General features: G+C 32.3%; 1 protein-coding gene across 2 annotated transcripts in view; it reads left to right on the forward strand.

The window, feature by feature from the left end:
- The window catches only part of LOC118191012 (kynureninase-like), a 121580-nt gene that overhangs the window by 80180 nt on the left and 17006 nt on the right, over positions 1–24394 (forward strand). For both annotated transcript variants that reach the window (XM_085815965.1, XM_085815966.1), the window contains exons 4-9: positions 8531–8613; positions 11399–11460; positions 15441–15512; positions 15648–15722; positions 19583–19729; positions 21101–21199. In XM_085815965.1, coding sequence (XP_085672091.1) covers positions 8531–8613; positions 11399–11460; positions 15441–15512; positions 15648–15722; positions 19583–19729; positions 21101–21199 — 538 coding nt within the window. The remainder of the gene's footprint in view (positions 1–8530; positions 8614–11398; positions 11461–15440; positions 15513–15647; positions 15723–19582; positions 19730–21100; positions 21200–24394) is intronic.

Here is a 24394-nt window from a genome sequence, read left to right on the forward strand (position 1 = left end):
TTTGTGATCGATTTTTAATCTACTTCCTCATAACCTATCAAATTCAAACTTTGTATATACGGTGTTGATCAATAACAACGCAGAGTGGTGAAATGATTATTTCAAAACTCGATTTAGATTTTTTTATTTGAGTTTTAAACGATTTTTTTTTCCTTTAACGAAATAACTAAACCTATCAGAATTTTACACCATCGAATAGAGCAGAAAAAAGTCTTTTCAATGAAACTCGTCTACAAGTTGTAATTTAACTTCAAAATGTTTGAAAATTTCTCAATTTTAGACTATTTAGTATTTATGATTTTATAATTTCAACATCTAAAAAGGCATCGGATAGAAAATTTTGTAATTTTTGCAGATTACATAACAAACTTTTCGTCTTTTAATACAAAAATTATTTAAAAAAATATTAGTTGAGTGATTTTTCTACATTTAAAAGAAATGTGTTGCAGCCTGTAGCAGACAGGAGAAAAAAAGCGTTTCTCGCGGAAAATTGCTTTTAGGTTTGCCATCTTGGCGCATTTAATGACGAACTGGCGATATTCGTTTTTTCATTTTAGTTTCAGTAAACTGCTCGTTGTAACATTTTTATTATATCAAATTTCCGAAACTGAATATTCAAAGGAATTCCTTCATTCTCTGAATGATGTTCAGTTATTTTTTTAGTTCCTAATTTTCTTATAATTTATTGCTTGTATTTTAAAAATGATTAAAAATTTCATCATTGATAACATGTAATTGAGACTAAAAAACAGAAATTAAATACAATTAAAAAAAAGTTTATGTACAATTATCTTTAATTTAAAATGGATACGATAATTGATGCACTAAAAGGAGAATTTTTTTTTAAACTTTCTGTTGCGAATAAGGCTCCTAAATAATGATATGTATTAATTTGACTGCATTATCAAATGTGTAAGCCATTATCTTTTTTAATTTATCATGGGCGCCCTATTTTTATCATTCGAAATGCAAACATTATTTAATATATTATTTCCATTAAACTATATGATAAATTATCTTTCTCCTTTAATTACCATATCTATTGCATTAATTACCATATCTATTGCAAATTAAATCATTGTATAAAAACCCTTTTTTTAACAAGTCCAAAGGGCATTAGCCCAGAAAGGGTATTTAAGTTCGTTTTGGCATTTTGTGTTGATTAACTAATTGTCTGCTTTGATTCACGTTTCGAACTGCTGCCACCAATTATTATCATCCTGCGCTATATTTAAAGAAATTAAATAATGAAGAATCTGCATGAATGCATGAATGTTTCTCGCATTGTGAAGAAACAACGGTACCTAGAGCCATCAAATTTGGAAAAACGTATTCCTCCGCCGAATATGGGTATCTGGAAGCCCTAATTTGAAATTTGTTTTATTATCTATTTCATAGTTTGTAACACTTTAACGAATTTTTCATTAACACACTCAACGATTTGAAAACGAGCAACAGTGTACGAGAAAAAAAAAAAAAAAGTTTTTTATCTTCAGCGCGCGAGACTGTGTATCGGAAATTCTAAAGATATGCTCATTTTAAAATTATTTTGCGATATTGCAGCTGAATTCAATTTTATGGTTTAAGAGCGAAGAACATGATATTTAATAAATAAAAGTAACACACAAAACGATAAAAAAAGGCCCCTTTGGGCGTAATATAAAATCTGAAAACTTTCAGATTTATTATTATTATATTTTGTGTATGCAGTAAATAAAGAAAGGTTGAATGAAAATAGTGGAGATATATACCCTAAAATAAGATAATTTGATTTTAAAAAGCACCTTTCATTATTCCAATGACATAAGGAAATAGAGCATAGTTTTGTTAACTTAAAGTTTAAGAAAGTTTTAAGTTAATTGACAACTTTTTAGGAAACAAAAGGCCTGCAATTAATTACTGTGCTTGTTAATGTAAAATTATTTTTTTGTTTATAGGAATATTAATTCCGACCTCTACAACTTTGAATAAGCCCTAAATCGAATTAGCCTTTAAATACATGCATTTATATAAAAGTATCTGCCAGTTAGAAATATAGTAAATCTTATCATACATTGTTTTCTGTAAGATAAAAGAATCCAAGGTTTTCATAGTTAACAGGTACAGAAGAGTTATATAAATAGCACAAAAAAGGAATTACTCTTTGAAAACGTTTACAAATCTCTAATCGAGAACTCTTTAAAATATATCTCAAATAAATTTGAAGAAACATTTTAATATGAAATTTTGAAAAAACGAAAAAATTTATGACTGAAGAAGTCTAAAAAAGGAATCATGTAATAAGGAATCAGATTGATCTTATATTAGAAAAAACGAAGAGAAAAAAATGTATGTGCTATACAAGCCCTCAACAGATCAATATTTATTAATTTTTATCAATATTTTTATCCGAACTACTGTGTATAGTGAAGGTTTTGATTAACTTCACGAATAGACTTATTTGTCAACGTTACTGCTCGAACAAAGTCTGAATTTATGTTATAAAATAATATAAATCTTTACTTCTTTTAAAATTTCCCCTTCATTATAAAATAAATAATGTACCCACCTTCGTTTAACCTGTAATTAATATTATTTATTTTTTGTTCAGTCTTCGTTTAATGTTATCGCCAAGTCTCAAAATTAATTTACAACTTTAAATTTGGATTTATTCTCTGTTTTTTAATTCTCTCATACTTCAATTCCCATGAAATTCATACCGTAGCGAATTTCACGTATTCGCTTATTCGATTCATTAGAGAATCAGGGTTTATCAAGTTATTCGATTATGGCAGAGTACACTAGTGTTATATACGTGTAGAGAGGAATTTCTTCATGTCGGAAATTCAAAAGAAAATTGCTCCATATTCAGTTTACACAGCTAAGGAAGTAAAGATATTTCTTCCACTCCCCTTCACAAAAACGAAAGACTAGAAATTGTCAAGAACTTAACTTAGTCGACTAAGGTAATCTCTGCTCCTCAAATACCCTTTTGGGTGGGAAAAATATGAAGAATTCCTATATATGTGTGCTTTTGTAATACAATGGTTATATCCAGTTACTGAAATCTCATATTCATAGTTATGAAATCTCATATTCAATTCCCAACGCAGTATTTTCTCTCTCTCCCTCTCTTTTTTTTTTTTTTTTTTTTTTTTTAATTTTTCTTATTTCTAAAATGAGAAATGGCACGAAAAAACACCGTAGGAATGGATTTTTTGAATAACGGAAAGCACACTAGCGCTATCTATCTAAGAGGAGGGATCCTTTCGTTGGATTTTATGAATAAAACTGGCTCATATTCACGTTACACATGGAAAAAACACGAAACGTTCATACGGCTAGCTCGTTTAGCAGGATTTGAATCCGGCTTAAACTAGCAATGCATTGTAGTCAAATTCCTTGGACTATTGGTGGCTGAAAAATTCATCCATCTGCCCAAGAACCTAGAACTAAAGCCAGCAGCCTACCAAGAACAGTTAAAAATTGTTCTTGGTAGGAGGAGAAAATTATTGGTGCTTAATGGCTTTTAATTAATCACTCAACTACTGCATAAAATAAAATTTATCAGCTTGAGTATTATCCGTATAGAAGTGCTACTTAGTACGACACATAATTTTGTTATAAATTATAACTAACATCGGTACAATATCACCGAAGTTTCTTGAAATATTATTGAAATTCACGAAAGTTGCAAAATATTTACGAATTTTTTTGGTTCATGCCTTCAAGAACCTATTTCAGTCTAATACTACACTCATGTCCATAAATTAAGGATAATTCGGAGTCACGCGGAAATCGAACTCTAAAATAAATATATCACCTGTAAAATCACTACACACATCTTCAAGAATCATATGCAAATTTCAGGAAGTAACCAGATGACACCGATAGTACGTCACAATGACGAGAGTGTAAGAGAGTGATATATAAGGAATACAGGCAAAGAAGTAAAATTGTTCGCATTTCAGTGCAATAACCGAAAAGTTATGACACAAAGGACGCATTTGGATGATTTTTTACGTGGTAGAATTATCGGCCGTCTGGAATGTGGGCGTACCCAACTGGAAGTATCAGACGAACTTGGAATTGGCCAGAGTGTCATCTCCAGGCTTTGGCAACGATTCCAAGATGATGGTAATGTGAATAGACGTTACAGCACAGGTCGCCCCAGAGTTACAACGCCAAATGAGGACCGGTATTTGGCAATTACTGCCAAAAGAAACAGGCGGAGCACAGCCTCAGACCTGTCTCGTCAGCTCTCTTCAGCCACTGGTACGACAATTTCAAGGCATACCGTGCACAGACGCTTAGGGCAGATTGGTCTATATGCTCGTAGATCTGTCAGATGCGTTCTACTTACTGCAACTCACTGTCGCCTGCGGTTAGCCTGGAGTAGAGAGCATGCATGTGGAAACCGCAACAGTGGGCTTGTGTGATGTTTTCCGACGAGTCCAGGTTTAGCTTGCAGTCTGATTCTCGCCGGACTTTCATATGGAGACCTCCAGGTACCCGTCACCACCAAGAAAACATCATTGAACGACACCGTTACGGTGGTGCAGGAGTGCTCGTTTGGGGTGGAATAATTCTGGGTTCCAGAACTGACCTGCATGTTCAAATTGGAACCATGACAAGCCAAATCTATCGGGACATCATTCTGGAACAACATGTACGTTTGTTTCGGGGCGCCCTGGGCGCACAAATTGTGTTTATGGATGACAACGTCCGTCCTCACCGTGCAAACATCGTAAGCGAATGCCTTCAGTCGGAGGATATCACCCGTATGGACTAACCAGCATTCTCACCAGACTTGAAACCAGTAGAGCACGTGTGGGACATGCTTGGCCGACGAGTTGCAGCCCGTCAACCTCCTCCTACATGTCTACCGGAACTTCGGAGAGCATTGCTTTTTGAGTGTGTGATATCCCCCAAGATCAGATCTATAATTTGATACTGAGCATGCCTAGGCGTTGTACGGACTGTATTGCATCGTCTGGGAGACATACAATGTATTAACAATCATATCAACCATGCAATATTGTTTTTTTTTTTTTTTTTTTTTTTTTTTTTTGTAGTAAATAGTTTTTTTTTTTTTTTTTTTTTTTTTTTTTTTGTAATTTGCTCCAGGGAGAAAAAATCGCTAATTTTTTTTTAATAATATCAAACATATAGCATCTTTTTTTGCTCTTTACCTTTTGTTTAATAAATAAGCTTTACAAATAAGTCAAATTTGTTTTGCTTTTAACTCTTCCTTTGCCTGATTTTGCATTATCCTTAATTTATGGACATGAGTGTATATAAGCCGCAAAACTAGGTTTTTAGAGTATTGTACCACTTTTCATCAGACTGGCAATGCAACTGATTTCAATCAAACTGGCAATGCTTATCGCTCCCTCCCTCACATATATTCAGAGAACCTAAGAACAGAAATAATAATTTACAAAAAAAAAAAAAAAAAAAAAAAAAAAAAAAAAGATAACTGCTGGCTTAAATTTAAAAATCCTGGCCTGATCTGCCTGGGAGTATGCTGAAATGACTTTACAGCTTTTTTAATTTCGGATATTTTACTTTCTCATATCATCTTAATTTACGAATTGCTGTATTTTTACTGCTAATAACCGTTTATGATATCTTCTATAAAAATAGAGAAGCGTTGTTAACAAGGGCTCTGCAGTATTCTGCAATTGTTTTTATCCATCAAAATGAAATGTTCTCTTCCAATATCAGTCAAATCTAGAAGACTCCTGCACTATAACTACGAATTATTGAAACAAAAGTTAAATGAGATAATAATATTTTACTGATAATACACTGGCAACAGTACACATTCTAACTCATAAAACTCTGATAATGTTTCTAATTCCAGTAAAATCCAGTTACAAAATTAAGTAAAATAATATTTTGTATCCTACTACCAATCATATCAAAATAAGCATAAAGACTGTTGCTGTTTCAGAGTTTAGTTGTTTCATGTTCAGTAGTTATTCAAAACAAAAATAAAAAAGAAGCAGAATGTTAAGACATCAAAACCCCGCTTTCATCCTACCATAGTATACGGTGGTTAGAAATTTTATTTTATTAGTTAGGCTTCTAGATGTTATCCCTCCACTTTCACAATCACTGTTTTAAACTCTTCATATGGAAAATGTAAATTTCCTGTCGTTCTCTTTAAGTGATGCTTTACGTATTTTACACGGCTTCACGTAGCCCTTCGAATGGGATGAAGATCCAGTCTATTCCTTTGGAAGCGAATTAATTATGAGGCCAAATTTTTGTCAAATTAATTACATTGTAAAATTTCTTCGGTAGTTCCTACAAAATTGGAGGCATTATCAGTAAATGTTTTCGCACATTTGCCGCGTCTAGCCATGAAACACTTAAGAGTGGTTGTAACAGCATTAGAAGCGAAATCTCACAAAGGATCAAGGTGAATAATTCTCGTTCTGATTCTTGTAAGATATGTAAAATGAATCACATAGATCCAAACCTGAAACACCAAATGGGGCTGATTTATTAACTTTTACCTATGGTAAATTACCCATAATCTGTGAATACAGATTTGGTCCGCAATTAAAGTTAGTCACGCTAAAACGTACTGTTTTCGCAATTAATCTCTGCCACCCAGGCTTCTAGATTTTAATACAACTTCCATTAACAACTATGCAAAATAATCTTTCAATAATTTGCCTAAATACAACGTACAAGCTAAAAAATATATAAAAACAACTATGCAAAATAATCTTTCAATAATTTGCCTAAATACAACGTACAGGCTAAAAAAAATATGTTTTTAGAAAGCATATACTTACCATGTTCCAAAAAGAAAAAAACATGTATTTCTTCAAAGCCAATCTTTGACGAATTTTTGTGCTCGTGCTGCATTTGAAAGTTGGCTGATCTCTAATGAACACCCTGGTACAAATAAAACCTCATGCATCTGCACTCTGGTCTAAGACTTTGTTGTTTCTTTACGTGTAATTTTTTCTTCGAAATTGCAACTATTATTTTTCTCATGACCGAGTAGCAGCGTTCTTAGTTTTAATCCATTGGCCACCACAATGTCTTCACCAACCCACATGGATATTCAACTGAGCGCGGAAGCCATGTGTGTTGATTCTGGAAGACCTATTTCCGCTTGTTCAAGAAGAAATAGATATTTCAGCAGAAATCTTCGATTTTTAAACCTACTTTGGATTGTTTTGCTATTGTGACGCTTCTTTGGCGAAATGAAGCAACTCCAATGATGGAACACAGCAATAACTTTTATTTAACACTCAAAAATGGCGACATACAAACAAGAAGAGAAAACATATTCTATCATTTAAAAATAAATTACATTCTTCGTGCGAGAGTCGCACGAGGCACTCGAGTCTGGTTTCAAATATTGCCATTCACAAATACCTTAATGTTCATCTATTTAAATTATTTAAACTACAAGATTTTAATACTATTTAAAGCTGTTACACTACATCATATTCCATGAATAACTTAAATCACGAAGCATCACGAAGATTCGTTATATTTGCTTATAGACTTGCCCTTAACGCTTCCATCGCTTCTGCTACCTCCTTGACAATTCTTAATCTCATTTCACTGTACTGACAGGCAAACGAATTATCTTAATATACTTCAGTATCAGTGACGACATTAAGCTCCACACTGATATACAAGAAGACAAATATATCTACCATCTTATTACATTAAACAGTCATTAGAAATCGCCGTTTTCATCCATGGACTTGAAGTAACAATTCATTAATAATAACTTTATATTTACTTGTTCCTTTTACCGCTTATACCTGTTCACTATTTCTTTTCTATCAGTCCTAGTCATGGAACACAAAAGCGAAATATACTGGTTAACAGATTTGTGCCCTGTGATGGATCAATTCTATATGAGTATTTTGGGAAAGCATAGTAATCAATTTCATATTCATCAATTCTGTACGTATTTTCAAGCGAAAAATTGGAAATAATTCTAGACCATTTTGCTATAACCCATGCAGAAAATATGTATCACCTTTTCCCCATGAGTTCGTAAGTGATATTTTCTCACTTTCTTCATCCATCGAGTGAACCATCCAAAAAACGAAACCATTTTTCTTTATTGTGCACCTATTCATTTGCTTTTCGATTCGTTATTGGGACATAAACTTCATCAATTTAATCATATATCATCATCGCAAATATTTTTCATCAAGGACACTGACGACATCTCAAAAGTGGTTCGTCTTCTCCACATTTTCTTGTAAGCTTCCCTTTAAGACTTAGATTTTCAAACTAAAAGCAAATGAATGATCACAATAACAGATGGTTTAGCTAAATATTTGGAATCGAAACAAACTTTATTTCTCTAAGCGCATAACATTAGCCGCGGTGAACACTGCATATTCAGTTCTAAATTCAGCATACGTTTTTGATACACTGATATTATTTAGGTCTGTCTTGAATCATTCGACTTTCTTATTTAATATTTCAGATATCAGGTATTATTATTAATAGTCTATTAAAAATTTTATAATATTATCTGAAATATTTTATTTACTTGAAGGGGAGTAGAAAGTCACTTCGGAGGATTTCTACCAGCGGCATTTTGTGATTTGCCTCTCAAGGAAAATATGGCATATTTAGTAGGTGAGTATAAGATATTAATCATTATTCGTATCTATAGAAAGAATGGTAATACATTCCCTGTTGAAATTTTTATACTATTTTAAATGAGAAAAATATCTTGTATGCTCAAACATTATTAAGACCACGCATAATAAAAAAAATAGCACTAGAAGTAATAACTTCAAATCATAAGAAATATTCAACATAATTTGAGATGCAAAATAATCTAAAAGAGAAACTTGAAAGAAGACTAATATAATGTTTCATTGTTTCACTAAGCAAGGAGTAAACAAGTTTAGTAGCATTAACGAGCAAGAAGCTAGTTATTTATAGTAATGAAGCTTCTAATAATTTCGTCATTTTTAGCATACTTTAATTACCTTTTACATGTCCTCACTTCCTAAAATGTTCCACTTCTCATGGCAATACAAAGACACGAGTTTCGAAGCTAGTTAATCCCCTATGCCTATGTACAGAGTTTTTTCTTCATAAGCTGACTACCTTGTTTTGCAGCTTAGATTTCGCCACAATTTTTTGTACCTATAAGCCTATTGTCATGGAAACATAACATTATCTTTTTACACTGAAAAATTTTGTCCGGACATTATCTTTATTTTTCAACATGGTCTGTCTATATTTTAAGCCAATTTTCATTTGTCATAAATGCCGTTTTTAAGCCAAATCTTAACAAAACACTTTGAAAACAAACAAAATACATCAGTAAAAAACTTACAGGTCAACTGCGGTATTAATAGAACTATAATTTTTGAAAGCTAAGAGGAATTATAACAGAAAGACCATCTCTAATGAAAAGCATACGGGATTTGGTTTCTGGCAATCCTAATGTAAGTTTCGTATCTCAAGTACATAACATGCATAATTTTCTCTGCTTTAGATCTGTCTGTCGAAACTGTTTCTTCTCCAAGTTATGAAGCTAAATATTACAACAATATGAACCCTTTATATAATGCAGCAAGAAATTTAATGTAAAATTTTTAATTTATTGAAATAAATCCATGGATTTTTTGCATGCATTTCTCAAGAGGATAAGATTACTGAATTTTGAAATTCGTCCTGGAATTCTCAGTATTATGACTTATTATTAGTAAAATATTTTTGTACTTACTTAAACAAGAAAAATGTACTAAATCTGGAGAACAAAATAGTTAAATCTTTATTCACTTTAGTTTTACGCTCTTTAGAGCATTTTACGATATCATCATCATAGACTATGAATGAACTCATGCAAAACCCGTAAATTAACTCTTGCAGGATAAATATGAAAAAAAAATTCAAATCTTATTTCATTATAATAAACTCATGAGGCGAAATTTTCAGTCATCAAGGCAGAATTTCCAGTTAACACTAGCCCTTAACATACGCACTGATTTTACGTATTGATTTGTCATTTAATTTTAGTCTCACTTTTGCGCTTAAAATAATAGAACATTAAACTCTCAGTTATTTATTACGCTACTTGCACACCTGTCTATAAGAAAAATACTGAATGTATTTATTCAGTATTTCCGAAGATTTTAGTAACACTTCAGAATTAATACTTTAATTAATACGTCAGAAATAGTAAAAGCTATAGTAAACCGCTAGCATACTCTGATTATTCAACAAAAACTATTTGCATAACTGAACCCAAATTACATTATGCATCAAGAAAAGGATTGTCACTCATATTTAAATATTAATCTTTAACATTTTTAATGTTATAATCATTTTATAAACCACAAGAAGTGCTTAAATAGCAATGCACATATTTCTTTATTTTAATTAGGGGTGGCGAAAGGAAAGCGAATAGTTAGAAGGGAAGAGGAGAAAAAAGAAAACTCATGTATATTTACCGAATTGAGGCACAAAAGAAGATCAGAGAAGAGAAAAATGTTTATAAAAATTCTTATAATATTTATTTCTCATAATATTACTGTTATTATTATTTTTAAACAAAGAAAAATTATTAGATTTGTTTATTAGCTTACTAGCATTCGTGATAACATACACTAAAAATTTATGAAAAGTTTTAGAGGTTATCATACTAGCTCCATAACTGAAAAGGCTGTTACGGTGTGCTTTAAATGTAGCATGGATTTAATAGACCATTATATAATGGTGCCTTGTTATAAAGCTGAATGCATCTTTATTCTTATCAGCCACTGTTCGAAAAGATAGAAATCTTCATAACAGCGTACCGGCATGAAGATGAGAGCAGCTTTATAAATATCAGTTTCTAAATTAAAAGAAGCAGCTTTCAAAAGGGTTGAGAAATTTTATGCCGGGGAACCCTTATGCAAGTTGAATTTTCCTTTTCATTACTAAGTAATTAATTAAGCAGGAATCGAAAATTTATATTTCATCCCGAGTAAGTAATCAATCAATTATGCAGACGAAAATAAACCTTCCATACGGTTGCCCTGGCATATAAAGGGCCTGAACCCTCTCGAAAGTCGCTTTTTCAAGTTAAGAACTGATCTTCATCGTATGACAAATTAGTGTTTTAATCTTGCTTTCGTCACATACTTGAAACAAATATAACATGTTATTAAATAAACCTAAAATGTAAATGTATAAATTTAGATACAATTTAAGATAATCTTAGTGGAAGGTATGCAATATAATTTCTTTCAAATGCGTTTTCTTTTCTTAAGTGAACTTCTATTGATGTACTATAATTTATTTCCCTGAAAGTGTATATGTTATTTTTCTTACATTATTCATTTATGGTAGCTTATTAAAAGAAATTTGTTGTGTAATATTATATTTTGAATTCATTTCATAACATTCAGTTTTTACTTTCCAGGAGCAAAAGCCAGTGAAGTAGCACTCATGAACGGACTTACTGTAAATATACATATTATGCTGGTAAGATATGAACTTAAAATTTCATAGCAGTTTCTCGTCAGCAAATAGCAAACATGCAAATAGTTAAATACAAAATATTTTGAAATGCGTATAATACTGATAATAGAAAAAATATATTTTTGTAAGGAAAAACGATCATTCGCAATATATTACTGATAAGAAGCATTATCAAGCATCGAGTAATTTGAGACTGAATAAGAGTTTTTAAGTGCTTCGCTTTGCATCCTGTAAATGCTAATGACAAGTTTAAAGATTTTGACACTGAGCTTCATGTTAAGTTTAACAGTTTAATACTGATAAGATACATTATCAATGGGCAACATTAAAATACAGTTTCGAATTCTGAATCGTAGGTACGAAAGTAAAATTATATGATAATATCCTAATGGCTCGTAATACTAAAAGCAAATGTTTCAACAATATTTAAGAATTATTTTAAAAAATTTCCAGCTTTATGCGTTCAGTATTTTAAATATTATTGTTATAACAGATTTCTAATTCATAAATAAACCTCATAAAACTTAGTTTCGGATTGCTTTGCTTGACTATCCATTTTAGAACTAATTTTTTTGCCTCATAAGTAATATTTTAAATGAAAATTTTCATTTAACATTTCTTACAATTATCAATTGTATTTTGCTTCATCTCTCTTCGCTGTTTTCCATAGTTCATCCAAAGTTTTATGTAATTCCTAAAAAAGAGGAACCTGTACTTATTTGCCTTCAAAATCCCTAGAGTTTTAATTAAATTCTATGCCAAGCACCTTTGCCTTATTTTGTGCTTCATGTCTGCGTTTAAAAACGTATCTTTTACAGCAGCCCGAAAGTGCAATAGACTGTTGGAGAAACTACAAAAATCTTTGAAGAAATATAATGTCACATAACACCTTTTCGTAAAAGAATCCGAAATTTAAAATTTTACGCAGTTTTCACACACACCAGAAAAAAAAAGTCAATGCGGAAGATATCGACAAATTAAAAGAATTCCGTCCTCATAATGATTAAAATTACTGGAGCTATCTTTAGTTAAATTTTGAGGACATTATATACAAACAGTCTTATAGAATTATTAATTTTTTAGTCTTATAGAACTAAAATTTTTTAAATGCTGATTTCTAAGGAAAGCTGTTACATTAGGGGAAAAAAATCTGATGTGTACACCACATGACTTCCTTGTACGGAATATTAAATTATACGCATTTTTTTCTTGAATTTCATTTAAATTGATTCGATTGAATTAAATCTACTTCGTCGACAGCGCATAAACCACAATAGAATAAATTCACTCTTTAAAATTAACTATATTTGTTTACTACAACGACACTACTACTAAAGATTTTTCGCCAGTAGGGATTCCATTAAAGTGCACTAGGCAAAGATATTTTCAAATAAATGGTACTAGGGAAGTACCAACACCCGTGGGCGAAGAAAATTCAGCTGCGTCAGCAGGCATATCTTAATACTTACGAAAGTAGGCGTTCATCATAAAAATTGTGCAGTGAAAAGCAATGGCATTAAATTGAAGCATGCAGACAGGTGCAGTGAGTTGTATGGCAAATGCAGATGGTGAGTGCAATATAGTAGCTAGTAAGAGTGCAGGATAAGCAGTAGTGAGACATCATGAAAATAGCGCGAAGACAGTTTGAAGCTGTGAATGGCATAAGAGTTCAAAGTCCTTCAAAAGTATGCAGTAGCTAGATAGGCCGTAAAACGTTCAAAAGTTCGTAGAATCATACGATAAAGTAAACATTCATACAAAATAATTTTAAAAAATGAAATAGTAACATAAAAATCTTGAATAAAAAAAGTTTCTTGATTAACATAAGATGCAACACAAATAATAGGATAGAGTCCAATTTCAGAGTAAATTTTAAAATTAAAATTTACAAGTTACCACCATGACGAATTGTGATGAATTGTTCTTGGGCGTTTGACAGTGTATTTCAATGCTTGGATCATAATCCAACATTTGTTTAATTGCGTTATACTGACTATGCTTCATCTTCTCGAAGAAGTTGTGAGCTGCCATGAGTATAAAGTTGTGCACAGATGGAATATCCAGGTCGTTATGAATTATAGAGTTTCTCACGTACCAAGGTGCATTCACAATGCTAAGTAGAATTTTATTTTGAAGTATATCCAGTTTTTTGCGCTTCAGTTTTTTTATTGGCGATTGCCCAAGCTGGCACTGCATATAGCATGATCGGTCGAATTAGAGATATGTAAAGCATTTTCTTTATTTTTAGACTGACCTTTGATTTTTAGCCGATAATAGGATAAATAACGACACTCTGAATGCACAAAATTTATATCATTTGAAGAATTATCGTTGCCACATGTTCTATTCAAATAATATAATAAAGCTAAAACAATGTATGAAAGAAATTAAGCAAATAAAACAGAAAAGAAACAGTTTTTCACAGACGATTTAGTATTTCTCATTCAATTAATTCAGTTCTCACTTCGCGACAAGGCAAAAATACATAAAAACTCAAAATATCTGCATTAAAAATTACGAAGTAAATCTTAAACACTTATTTCCTCGAAAAAATTCCAGAAAGGATTAAGCATGATTTCATTTGCAATAATAAATGAAGGCGTTATTTTCGTGTTGCGAAGCTTAGTCTCTCTAGATTGGCAACAAATCTACAATTCTGCTGTTTCAAATGTAAACAAATATGTCCGCCATGTTATTTAAAACTTAACCGCACTTAAACAGCTTTTAAATTGTTGATAATTGTACAAATATTGCTTCCAGAATTACGAAAGGCATAAAAACCTTAACCGGAAGATAAAAACAACATAATTCAATCATTTTTAAAGCAAAAAATGTACAATTTACAAACATATAAGAGTAAAGAAACTGAGATCACTGAGCAGGGTAACAGAGTGGGTATATATAAATATATTTTTATAGGTTTGGTGCGGCCGATTGCAACCAAAATACGAGGTACACATCTACATGTTATAGCAGTCCTATATACAAAATTTCAACGTTCTGAAGCTACTCGTTTTTGAGTTATGCGAGATACGTACGTACGCACGCACGTACGTACATACGTTCGTACAGACGCCACGAAAAATTCTCTTCAGAATTCATTTTAAAGCAGTTTTATCATTTTTTTGAAGGAAAAGAGTCTTTTATTCTGTCCTTATGTACAGATATCACGCAAAAACACCGTTAAATTGCATTCGATAGCGGTCAAAATGGATATTTTCGTTGAAATATGCTGCCTGAAACTTTTCGCGATTACAATACTTCCTTTTTACGTCGTACAAGGAAGTAAAAAGGAATACACACGAAGAGTTTAGATTTCTCTTTGAAGAAATATTGTGTGTATTGTATTTATTTATTTATTTATTCAGTTCTGATACGACTCAAAATGCATATGTTTTCATTTATTATCTGCTGAAAGAGGTATTTATTTTATACGTATAATGTTGATAATCGCTTTCAGGGCCGATTTTGCATATTACACTACCAAGTATTTTTTTAAAATAATCTTTGGTTAAATATAGTTTGGTTTGAATTAATTTGTTCGATTATGGCAAAGATCTCGAGAGATATTTGCTTAGGTAAAAGAAAAAATGACTTACAATGGAATGGCTTGTTAATTGGAACTTTATCTTGTGGAGTCATAAGAATTTTTGAAGTAGAAAACACGAAAAATGAACAATGCCCTCCCCGGGTCTCGAACCTGAACCTCTCGAATACGCGCCGAGTACTGTTACTTCACGAAGGCAAGCATAAAGGAGGGAGAAAATACCGTATAATCTATATATATCACATGAAAAACGTTTAATTCTATGTGTTTAATAAAAGGTATTAGGTAACAAAATTATCATAATTTAAATGCCTACCTTATTCATTTCATTGCTTGGAAAAAATAATGTATATATGGCCAAATATTTTGTTATTTTTCTTTTTGAAACATTTTGCATATTAATTAGGAAATAAAACCATTTTATACTTTATTACAGAGCTCGTTTTATCAGCCGACAGAAGAAAGGCATAAAATTTTAATGGTAGACAATGGTTTCCATTCAGATTTGGTAAGTTGCTTCTTTCAGAAAATATTCGTTCCGTGTGGTTGCTCTTTAATCATTGTGTTAAAACATGTATTATTTCTTAAAATATATAGTGTAATTATAAGTATGTTTTTTAATGTTTATGTCTCTTTATTACAGTATGCCGTACAAAGCCACATAAAACTTCGAGGTTATGATCCGAAAGAAAGCATAATTTTTTTAAAGCCAAGAAAGGTAAGAAATTAATTTAAAATTGTGAAAAGATTTAGTTTTTTTTTTTTTTTTTTTTTTTTTTTTTTTTTTTTTTTTAAATCTTTTTAATTTTCTGGGTGTTTCTGGAAGTCTAAACTATAAGGCAGATTTAATAGCGCTTTCGTTTCACTAAGTACACTTTCGTATTACTTAAAACTTTATTAGGTAAACTAACAAAATGCATAACTTTGGCATTTTCAGATGAAAAGGAAGTAAACGAGTTGCAAAGCTTCTCCAAACGTAAGTTTTCATATGCTAAAGACCAGTGGTTTTCAACCTTTTCTGCCCCAAGTACCCCTTTCACCATTACCAGACGATCATTCTCCCCCCTCCGTAATAGTATCAGGTAATTTAAAAAGTCCCGACGTATTACAGGGAAGCAATTCAATCTGGCGATTGACGAAGAACCCTTGGACAATGCGTGCCATGTGTGGTCGCGCATTATCCTGTTGAAATATGGCTGTGGGCAAGCCCTGAAGGTAAGGAAGGACAACTGGCTCCAACACCTCGGAGATGTAGCGCTGGCTGTTTAAAGTACCGGCAATGCGTATTACAGGAGTGCGAGAGTGATACCCAATACCGCCCCATACCATAATACCCGGTGCAGGACCAATGTGGCGGTGCATAACGCAGCTGTTCAGCATCCTCTCCACGGTGTGTCCAGACTCGAATCCGACCAACGTGGTGTTACAGACAGAAGCGTGATTCGTCAGTAAAGACAACTTCATTCCATTCTGCCGTCCACATCCTTTTTTCATCGCACCATTGGCGGCGGAGACGTCTGTGGTTCTGCGTCAAGGATAGACGAAGCAATGGACGTCTCTGCTGTGACAGACCACTCTGCTGTAAACGGCGTCGAATAGTGCGCGCAGACACTGGGTGATGCGTTACAGACTGTATGTGCTGTGCTATGGTTCGTAATGTGACGGATCGCTCAGTCACAGTTCGTAATGTGACTGAGCGATCCGTCACTGCCATGCGCACAATGTGCCTGTCATCACGTGAAGTGGTGCACTGAGGTGAATGCGATCAAACACGTCGGTCCGTCGTACCCTCCTGCATCCAACGGTCACATATCCGCATTACAGTTGTTTGGTTTCGTCCAACACGACTACCGATTTCCCTGAATGATAATCCACACTCTCGGTAGGCCACTATCCTTCCTCTGTCGAACTCGGATACTTGATCAAATGATGATCGCTGTTTACTATGAGGCATAATTGATCGTTTTTTTGAAAAAAACTCAAGAAAAACACAATTACCGAATTTGAAATCGTCGAAACTCCAAGCCTTAAATAGCGCTTTGAAGTGGCGCCATAGGCGCACGTGATGTGAGTCTGCGCTGAAATTCTAATCATTTGCATATCTCACCTCCGCTAATGCATGTTGTAAATTTCATGTTATTTGCATGCTTCCTTCAGGGTGTTGCATTTACGGTGGCCAGCAGTGTACTTAATGTATTAATTTAAAATAATTATGAACTAAAAATGATGTATTAAATAGGAATGAAATCATATCTTATATGCACTATATAAATTATATATATTAAATAATAATTAAAGAACTAAGCGCAAATATGCATGGCAATTTTAAAATATCCGCCAAAAATGTAAAGGCAGGTAGACAGAAATAAAATAAGTAGATTTTGTAATGGAATGTTTGCGCCGAAATACACACTGAGATGGTATACGGCAATGTTGAGTGTTAGGTAATAGGTGTGCTGGCATAAATTGTCCTTTTCTGTGCGTATTTCTAGCGATATGCATCGTTACAGAAACGCGGAGCTCACCAATATGCATATTATCTACGACAGTGGTTCTCAACCTTATTTTCATTAAGATACACTTTTAATATTTTGAAAATTTGGCAGCACACTAAAAATAAAATAAATTTAAAATAATTTCACTTCGTTAATTTATATATATTTTTTAAACAATAATTATAATATATTTTGCAAAAACAATATACGATAATGATTGATAATGATTTTCAATGAAATAGGAAATAAAACTGCATTACAAAGGAAAAAACATGTTTATTCATGCAGCAAAAAATGCAGACGACTTTTGAATTTCTATTTAGAACTTTTCACTTGAATCTTTCGAAAACCAGAGTTCATGATCCTCATAAATTCTCTCACATGGTCTCCACATATACACTCTATTCTTCAGAAGTTTCGGGTTCGTAAAGCTAAACTCAAACCCCTTAGTTCTGTCTATAGATAATAAGTTACTCATTTATAACTCCATTATGCGTCCCATGCTCTGTTGCGCCTGTCCAGTCTGGGCGTGTTAGTGTAAAACTCTACGTAAAAAATTGCAAACTGTCCAAAATGTTGTTCTGCGGCAAATTACAAACGCACCGTAGAAACAATGCAATTCAGACGGAACTAGGCATAATTCCACTGAGAAACTTTTACTACCACCTGGCCAGACTGTTTCACATTCGTTTACTTACTATAAGTAACTCTGAACTCAGAATTTATAATTACGATTATAAGAACGATACTAATAAAAAAAAAAAAGCCAATGTCCATTCTCAATCCAAATGTAATCATGGAAGTCTGATTTTTATAATTACTTTGTCATGTTATTCAGCATTTTGTTTTTATTTATGTATATTTATATCTTGTGCGTATTGCATGTATTTGTTCACCACTTGAGACCTACTGATTCAAAATTACCTTGATAACATAGATTCAGTTAGATAGCTTTGAGGCTTGAATTTATAGTGCGTGAATCTCTTCAAAATTTAAATATAAAAAAAATTACTATATCTCAAATAAATTATTTTCTAAAATATTTCGAAACTTTCAACTATGTTCGATTTGGGGTAAGGCGTCAGCCTAGGCACGCAGGTGTATCAAACACCGCTCCACAAGAAGGCAAAACCAGAGCTTAAATCTGGCACCTTAGACCGCTCGGCCATCCTGACTCATTTGAGTCTATAGCTATTTGGAATATGCCAAACACTAATACTCACTTATTGAGAATCTCCCCAATTGTTGTTAGGCCTAATAGTTTTTAGTAATCATTCGTCGTTTTTAGTAATCATTCGTACGACTTTTTTAAGTCGGTTTAGTTATAGTTTATTTTAGTAACTTGTATTACTAATTTCATTAGCTTCAAAAGCAAAGTAATTTTACGTTGTAGCTCCCTTCATATTTAATAAGGATTCTTAATTGCTTTTGCCTCTTGCAATTTACAGTATATTTATTCATTGACCTGCGTATTATTAGTCCAAAGAGGCTTTGTCCCTGAAGGACTATTGCTTTCGTTTTACGATTTTGCGTCGAATCACTGTAAATGGCGTATCCCTTTTCACATTGTTGCCACCAAATATTAGAGCGCTGTATTATATTTAAAGAATTTAAATAATGAAAAATCTGCATGTTTTTCGCACTGTGATAAATCACCCGTACCTAGAGCCATTCAGTTTTGAATAATATAATCGTCTACCCGAATATGTACCTCTGGAAGCCCAGATTTGAATTTTGGAATTTCTTTTATTATCTATTTCATATTTTGTAAAACTTAACAAATTTTTGATTAACAAACTCAAGGATTTAAAAGCGAGCAATGGCAACACTTAACGGTGAAAAAAAAAAAACCTTTTTATCTCCAGCGCGCGGATCTGTGTATCGGAAATTCTAAAGATAAGTTCATTTTAAAATTATTTTCGACATTGCTCTTGAACTGAATTTTATGGTTTAAGTGCAAAGAACATGATATTTAATAAATAAAGGTAAGACATAAAACGTTAAAAAAACGCCCCTTTGGGCGTAATTTGAAATCTGAAACCTTTTAGATTTTTTTTATTTTATTTATTTATTTTAATTTCAGGGTGAATACCTCATAAATCCGAAGGATATAATGTCAGTTATCGAAGAACATGGTAAAAGCATTGCTCTTCTGTTTTTGGAAGGTGTGCATTTTTACACGGGGCAATTTTTTGACATTAAAAACATCACTCGAGAAGGCCACAGACAGGTAACAATGCAATCATTATTAAGAACTATTTATTTGACTGTTAACAAAAAATATATATATAAATGGAGAAATAATAATTATAAATTACTGAGTATTAGTATTAATGAGTTGCGCTAAACGTATAGTGCATAAATGAAATTAAACAGCTGCTTAAACAATATGCCAAGGACTTTGAAATTAAATTTAAAAAGTTCACTTTTGATGTAATTCAAGTAGCGAAAATGCAAATTGGTAACTGAAATATGGCAAAGCACACTAGGGTTATCTGTCTATAGCAGTGTTTCCCAACCTTTTTTATGCTAAGCCCCACCTAATCCTCTCTAAATTTCTTATGCTTCCCCTAACAATTTTTAATATTCAAAAATTGAAATGTTCACAGAAGAAACTTGAATGATAGGTTTTAGGAAGAAATTTCTAAGTATTTAAATGTCTGTGTCTACAGTGTGTTCAGCGAAAATTCTTTATAAAATATTTAAAATGCTCTGCAGTTTAAAAACTTATTACGTTATTTATTTTGGGGAATAAAAAATAAAATTTTGAAAAATTTCGACTTCTTGAAGAAAGTTTAGAAATTTGACCATTTTTTTGTCCCCTTAAACTCTGGATGAGTCCATTTTCAATTTGCCTCCCTTAACAATCAAATTGCCCCGCTGTGGGGCGTGGACCCCACTTTGGGAAACACTGGTCTATAGGGAGGGATCTTGTTGCTAGGTATTTTTTAGGAAAGCAAAATGGATTCAAATATTATTTTTAATTCTTCTGAAAGAACAGAACAAACTTTTTTGCCTGAAGAATTTCCTTCATAGGCTGCTGCAAGAAGGATTCAGATTCTTGTGCTTCTCGCTTGACTATTATTAAAATATGAAATTTTTGAATTTTTACAACAGTATAATCATCATCGTATGTAGTATCATTAACTTACTAACTTCACCTCTTCAAATTTAATAAAATCAAACCACGATAATACCTAACCTTTCGGATTAATTAAAATGTGGCGTAACTTCTAAAGCAAAATTTTAAATAAAAAAGTATCTAATCTAAAAAATGAAAGATTTTATTGGCAAGCAGAAGGATTAATAACTGAGTCTTTGAAACTTTTTTATGCCGTATTTCACAATAAACACTACATTCTGAGAACATTAGTCATTTATCCAGACTCAAACATACTGCTATTTTAAAAGAATTTTAACTTTCACGCGACCTAGTTAATAGCTAGTTTCTAAAGTGTTGCTATTTTGTGCGACATAAAGTCTTTAATTTATATTCCAAATTACGTCTATAATTACTTACTGGAATTCATTGGAAACTGTTAAATATCCTCTAAATCATGAATGAATTATGCTCACTTAAAGCATTACTGCATTTTTTTAGGGCTGTGTTGTCGGTTTTGATCTCGCACATGCAGTCGGAAATGTCAAACTCCAGCTTCACGAATGGGAAGTAGACTTTGCTTTATGGTGCACATATAAGGTAATAAAGTATATGTTATAAATACGATTTATGTTATGTGCATGAATAGCGAAAATATAAGATTTTAAACCTATTATATTAAATTCTTGATTAAAAATGCATTCGGATTTCTAAAATGAGCTTTAAGCATTGTTTTGTAATATTATTTTGTAATTGACACAAAATGTAAAATGTACGTTTAGCTTCATGCCAAAAACATGAAACTGCATTTTTGCAGCTTTTACTCAAATCCTCCCCCCCCCCCGCTAAGCTAAAAGAAGATGTGTATTCTATGATATTAATTTAAAAAAAAATTACTCTGTAGAATTCCTACTTTGATTTTTCTTAAACTTTTCCTTAAAAAACCTGCCAAATTTTTAAATTCATTTCTCTTGAAAGGAAGATTCTGCAGATTCGTGGTTTAGGCATAGTCCATTGACAAGTTAATCATTAACTAACTAAAACAAATTCAAAATGAAAAATATGATTAATTTAATCATTACCGAATTCTCTTTGTCATTACTTTTGTTTCTTCTTTTTTCTTAATTTCGTTTGAAGTATTAATAGACTTTATATCGTCATGCAATTTAAAGTAACTTTATAATGTTAATATGTTATTATGTATCTTAAAGAACTACGTATCTTAGAACTTCTTTAAATTTTCTTTGTTAATATGTATCATAAAAGAACTTTAATTTTATAGCCCTTCATATTTCCTATTTTAGCAGATAACCAATTTTTAAATTGCTAACTCAGTTTTTTTTTTTTTTTTAATATTGTTTCTATACCATAGCAGTAAATTTTCTTTTATAATTTAACACTATTTCATAACGTTTAACACATTGACTAGTAGTAATGTAATTAATACGGTTCTCAATACATATACATTACCATACTGTGAAAATCACTAGTATTCCTAAATGACTAGATAGGTAGTAACATCTGTTGCACAATGTTCACAGAAGAAAAGATGGCTACCAGATAGAGTCTTTGTAGAGCAATCAAGTACAATATTTTTTACACTTTAATTAATTAAAAAATGCAAAATTCACCGAAATCTGTGTAATTAATATTTTCATGAGACCAAATACAAACTTAATAACAATGTTGTTGTATATATCGAATTCTAATTATTCAAAAGAGTAACTTTTATCCTGTAATTCCTCCTTAAAATTTGACCGAATGAGCTTGAATTTCCTACGGTCTCAGGCACTGATATTTCATCTAAGTGAATAAATTCGTTCTCCAATCAAAATCGTAAAAACAACCTTGTATTTAGCGTAAGTATAATGAAACAATCGATTTCGAGGGCAGCTAAAGGTTCCTCCTCATCAGGAGAAAGAAATACCTAGAAAGAAGAAAATAAAGGAGAAGGAGTCTCAGAAACACGTGGTCCTTATCAGCACTGCACGTGGTTATAACTGGTTTTTTTAATCAGAGTTGCACTGGCCGCCTACTTCTACTAAGCCAGGCTATCTGATCAAGCACAAAGGACAAGAAAAATTAGAGACGTTAAAATAGGGAGCGAGGGGCAAATGCACCTATACCAGAGTTGCCAACTCTCCCGATTTAGGCGGGAGACTCCCGATTTTCGACCGCTCTCCCGCCAACCCGATTTACAATATATTTCTCTCGACTTTTTCTTATTCTTAAAATTTCTCACGATTTTTATGGAACTTGGCTTAATACTTTCTTATATAAACAAAAACAAAAAAAAAAAAAAAAAGATTTTGGACGTCTGAAAGCAATTGAATTTTCTCTAAATTATATTTAAAACAAAACCTTGCGAATCAGATAACTTCTGCTTTGTGAGTGAGAGAATATACGTATCCAGAAACATCGTTCTCCAATGGGTATCGAGCTCTACTGCGTGTCATCTGGCACATATTAGCCAATGAGGACAAAGCAAGCTGTTATTTGGATGTTCTTTAGTTATTTCGTTCATTTTGTTGAGTTGTGTGAGTACACATGCTTTCGAGAAATAGTTTTAGAAATTATCATCTTTTGCTATGTCTGCGAGAAAGGTGAAATACTCATGTACGTTTCAAAAATCGTACACAGTTGACTTTCCTTCCATTATTTCCTCAAGGAAATGTAATAAATTTGCGATGTGTACCGCCTATCGTTACGATTTTTCAATTTCGCATGGTGGAAGGGCGGATGTTCTCAAACATGTGCGTACACAAAAACACAAGGACAACATGAGTTGTTTTGAAAAAAAAAAAAAAAAAAAAAACGGAAAATTAAATTTTTCTTCGAAAACAGAGGACCAAAAAGTTATTAATGCAGAACGTCTGTTCTCTGCCTTTTTACTTGAGCACAACCTGCCACGGAATGCATAGGATCACGCTGCAGCTTTATTTAGAAAAATGTTTCCCGATAGTGAAATCGCTAAGAAATACTCAAGTGTAAGAACCAAAACAGGTGCAATTGTTAAAGAAATGGGCTTGAAAAATAAATCTTCAGTTATTGATTGCATTAAAATAACTCTGTTCTGCCTCTCTACGGATGGAAGCAATAATACCGATTCAAAACTGTATCCAATTGTTTCTTTTTTTAATCTAGAGTCTTCAGAAATTGAGTGCAGTTTATTTTCTGTCCCCACTTTAGAAGGACATTTGACAAGTTTTAATATAGCACAGCTAATTATTAAAACTTGATAATGCACCAGTATTGGTAGGCTTAAAAGACTGGTGTTGCAGGCATCTTAAGAAAGGAAAATTCAGATTTGCAGATTATGAGGTGCACCTGTCACCTCTTAGATTTAGCAGCTGAAAAAGGGGTAGCTTCTTTACCAATAAATGTGGATGAACGCATTGTTGATATTTATTATTATCTTGAAAGGAGTTCTAAAAGGAAGGAAAAATTGAAACAGTTCCAAAAGCAGCATAACAGCAGTTTATAATTAGAAAACTTGGATGAAGTTATAAAATCAGCTAGGTTGACACCCAGTGGTGTTTAATTCGAAAACTGAAAGGTGCTGACGGAATTTTATAATATAGTGAACTGTCTAGAATAATGTTGGCCATCTTGACAGTTCCCCATAGTAATGCGGAGTGTGAGAGGATTTTCAGTGTTGTTGCGAAAACGAGGCCTAAATTTAGATCTAATATTAACGATGACACATTAGAAAAACTTTTATTAGCAAAAGCAGGCCTACATGGCAATTGCTATGAACAAAATTATGAAGTTTCTTTCTTAAAGAAAGCAAAATCT

This window comes from Stegodyphus dumicola, chromosome 4 (genome assembly GCF_044657685.1).
Source record: "Stegodyphus dumicola isolate Sdum_Otavi_A_Nest chromosome 4, ASM4465768v1".
Classification (NCBI taxonomy): Eukaryota; Metazoa; Arthropoda; class Arachnida; order Araneae; family Eresidae; genus Stegodyphus; species Stegodyphus dumicola.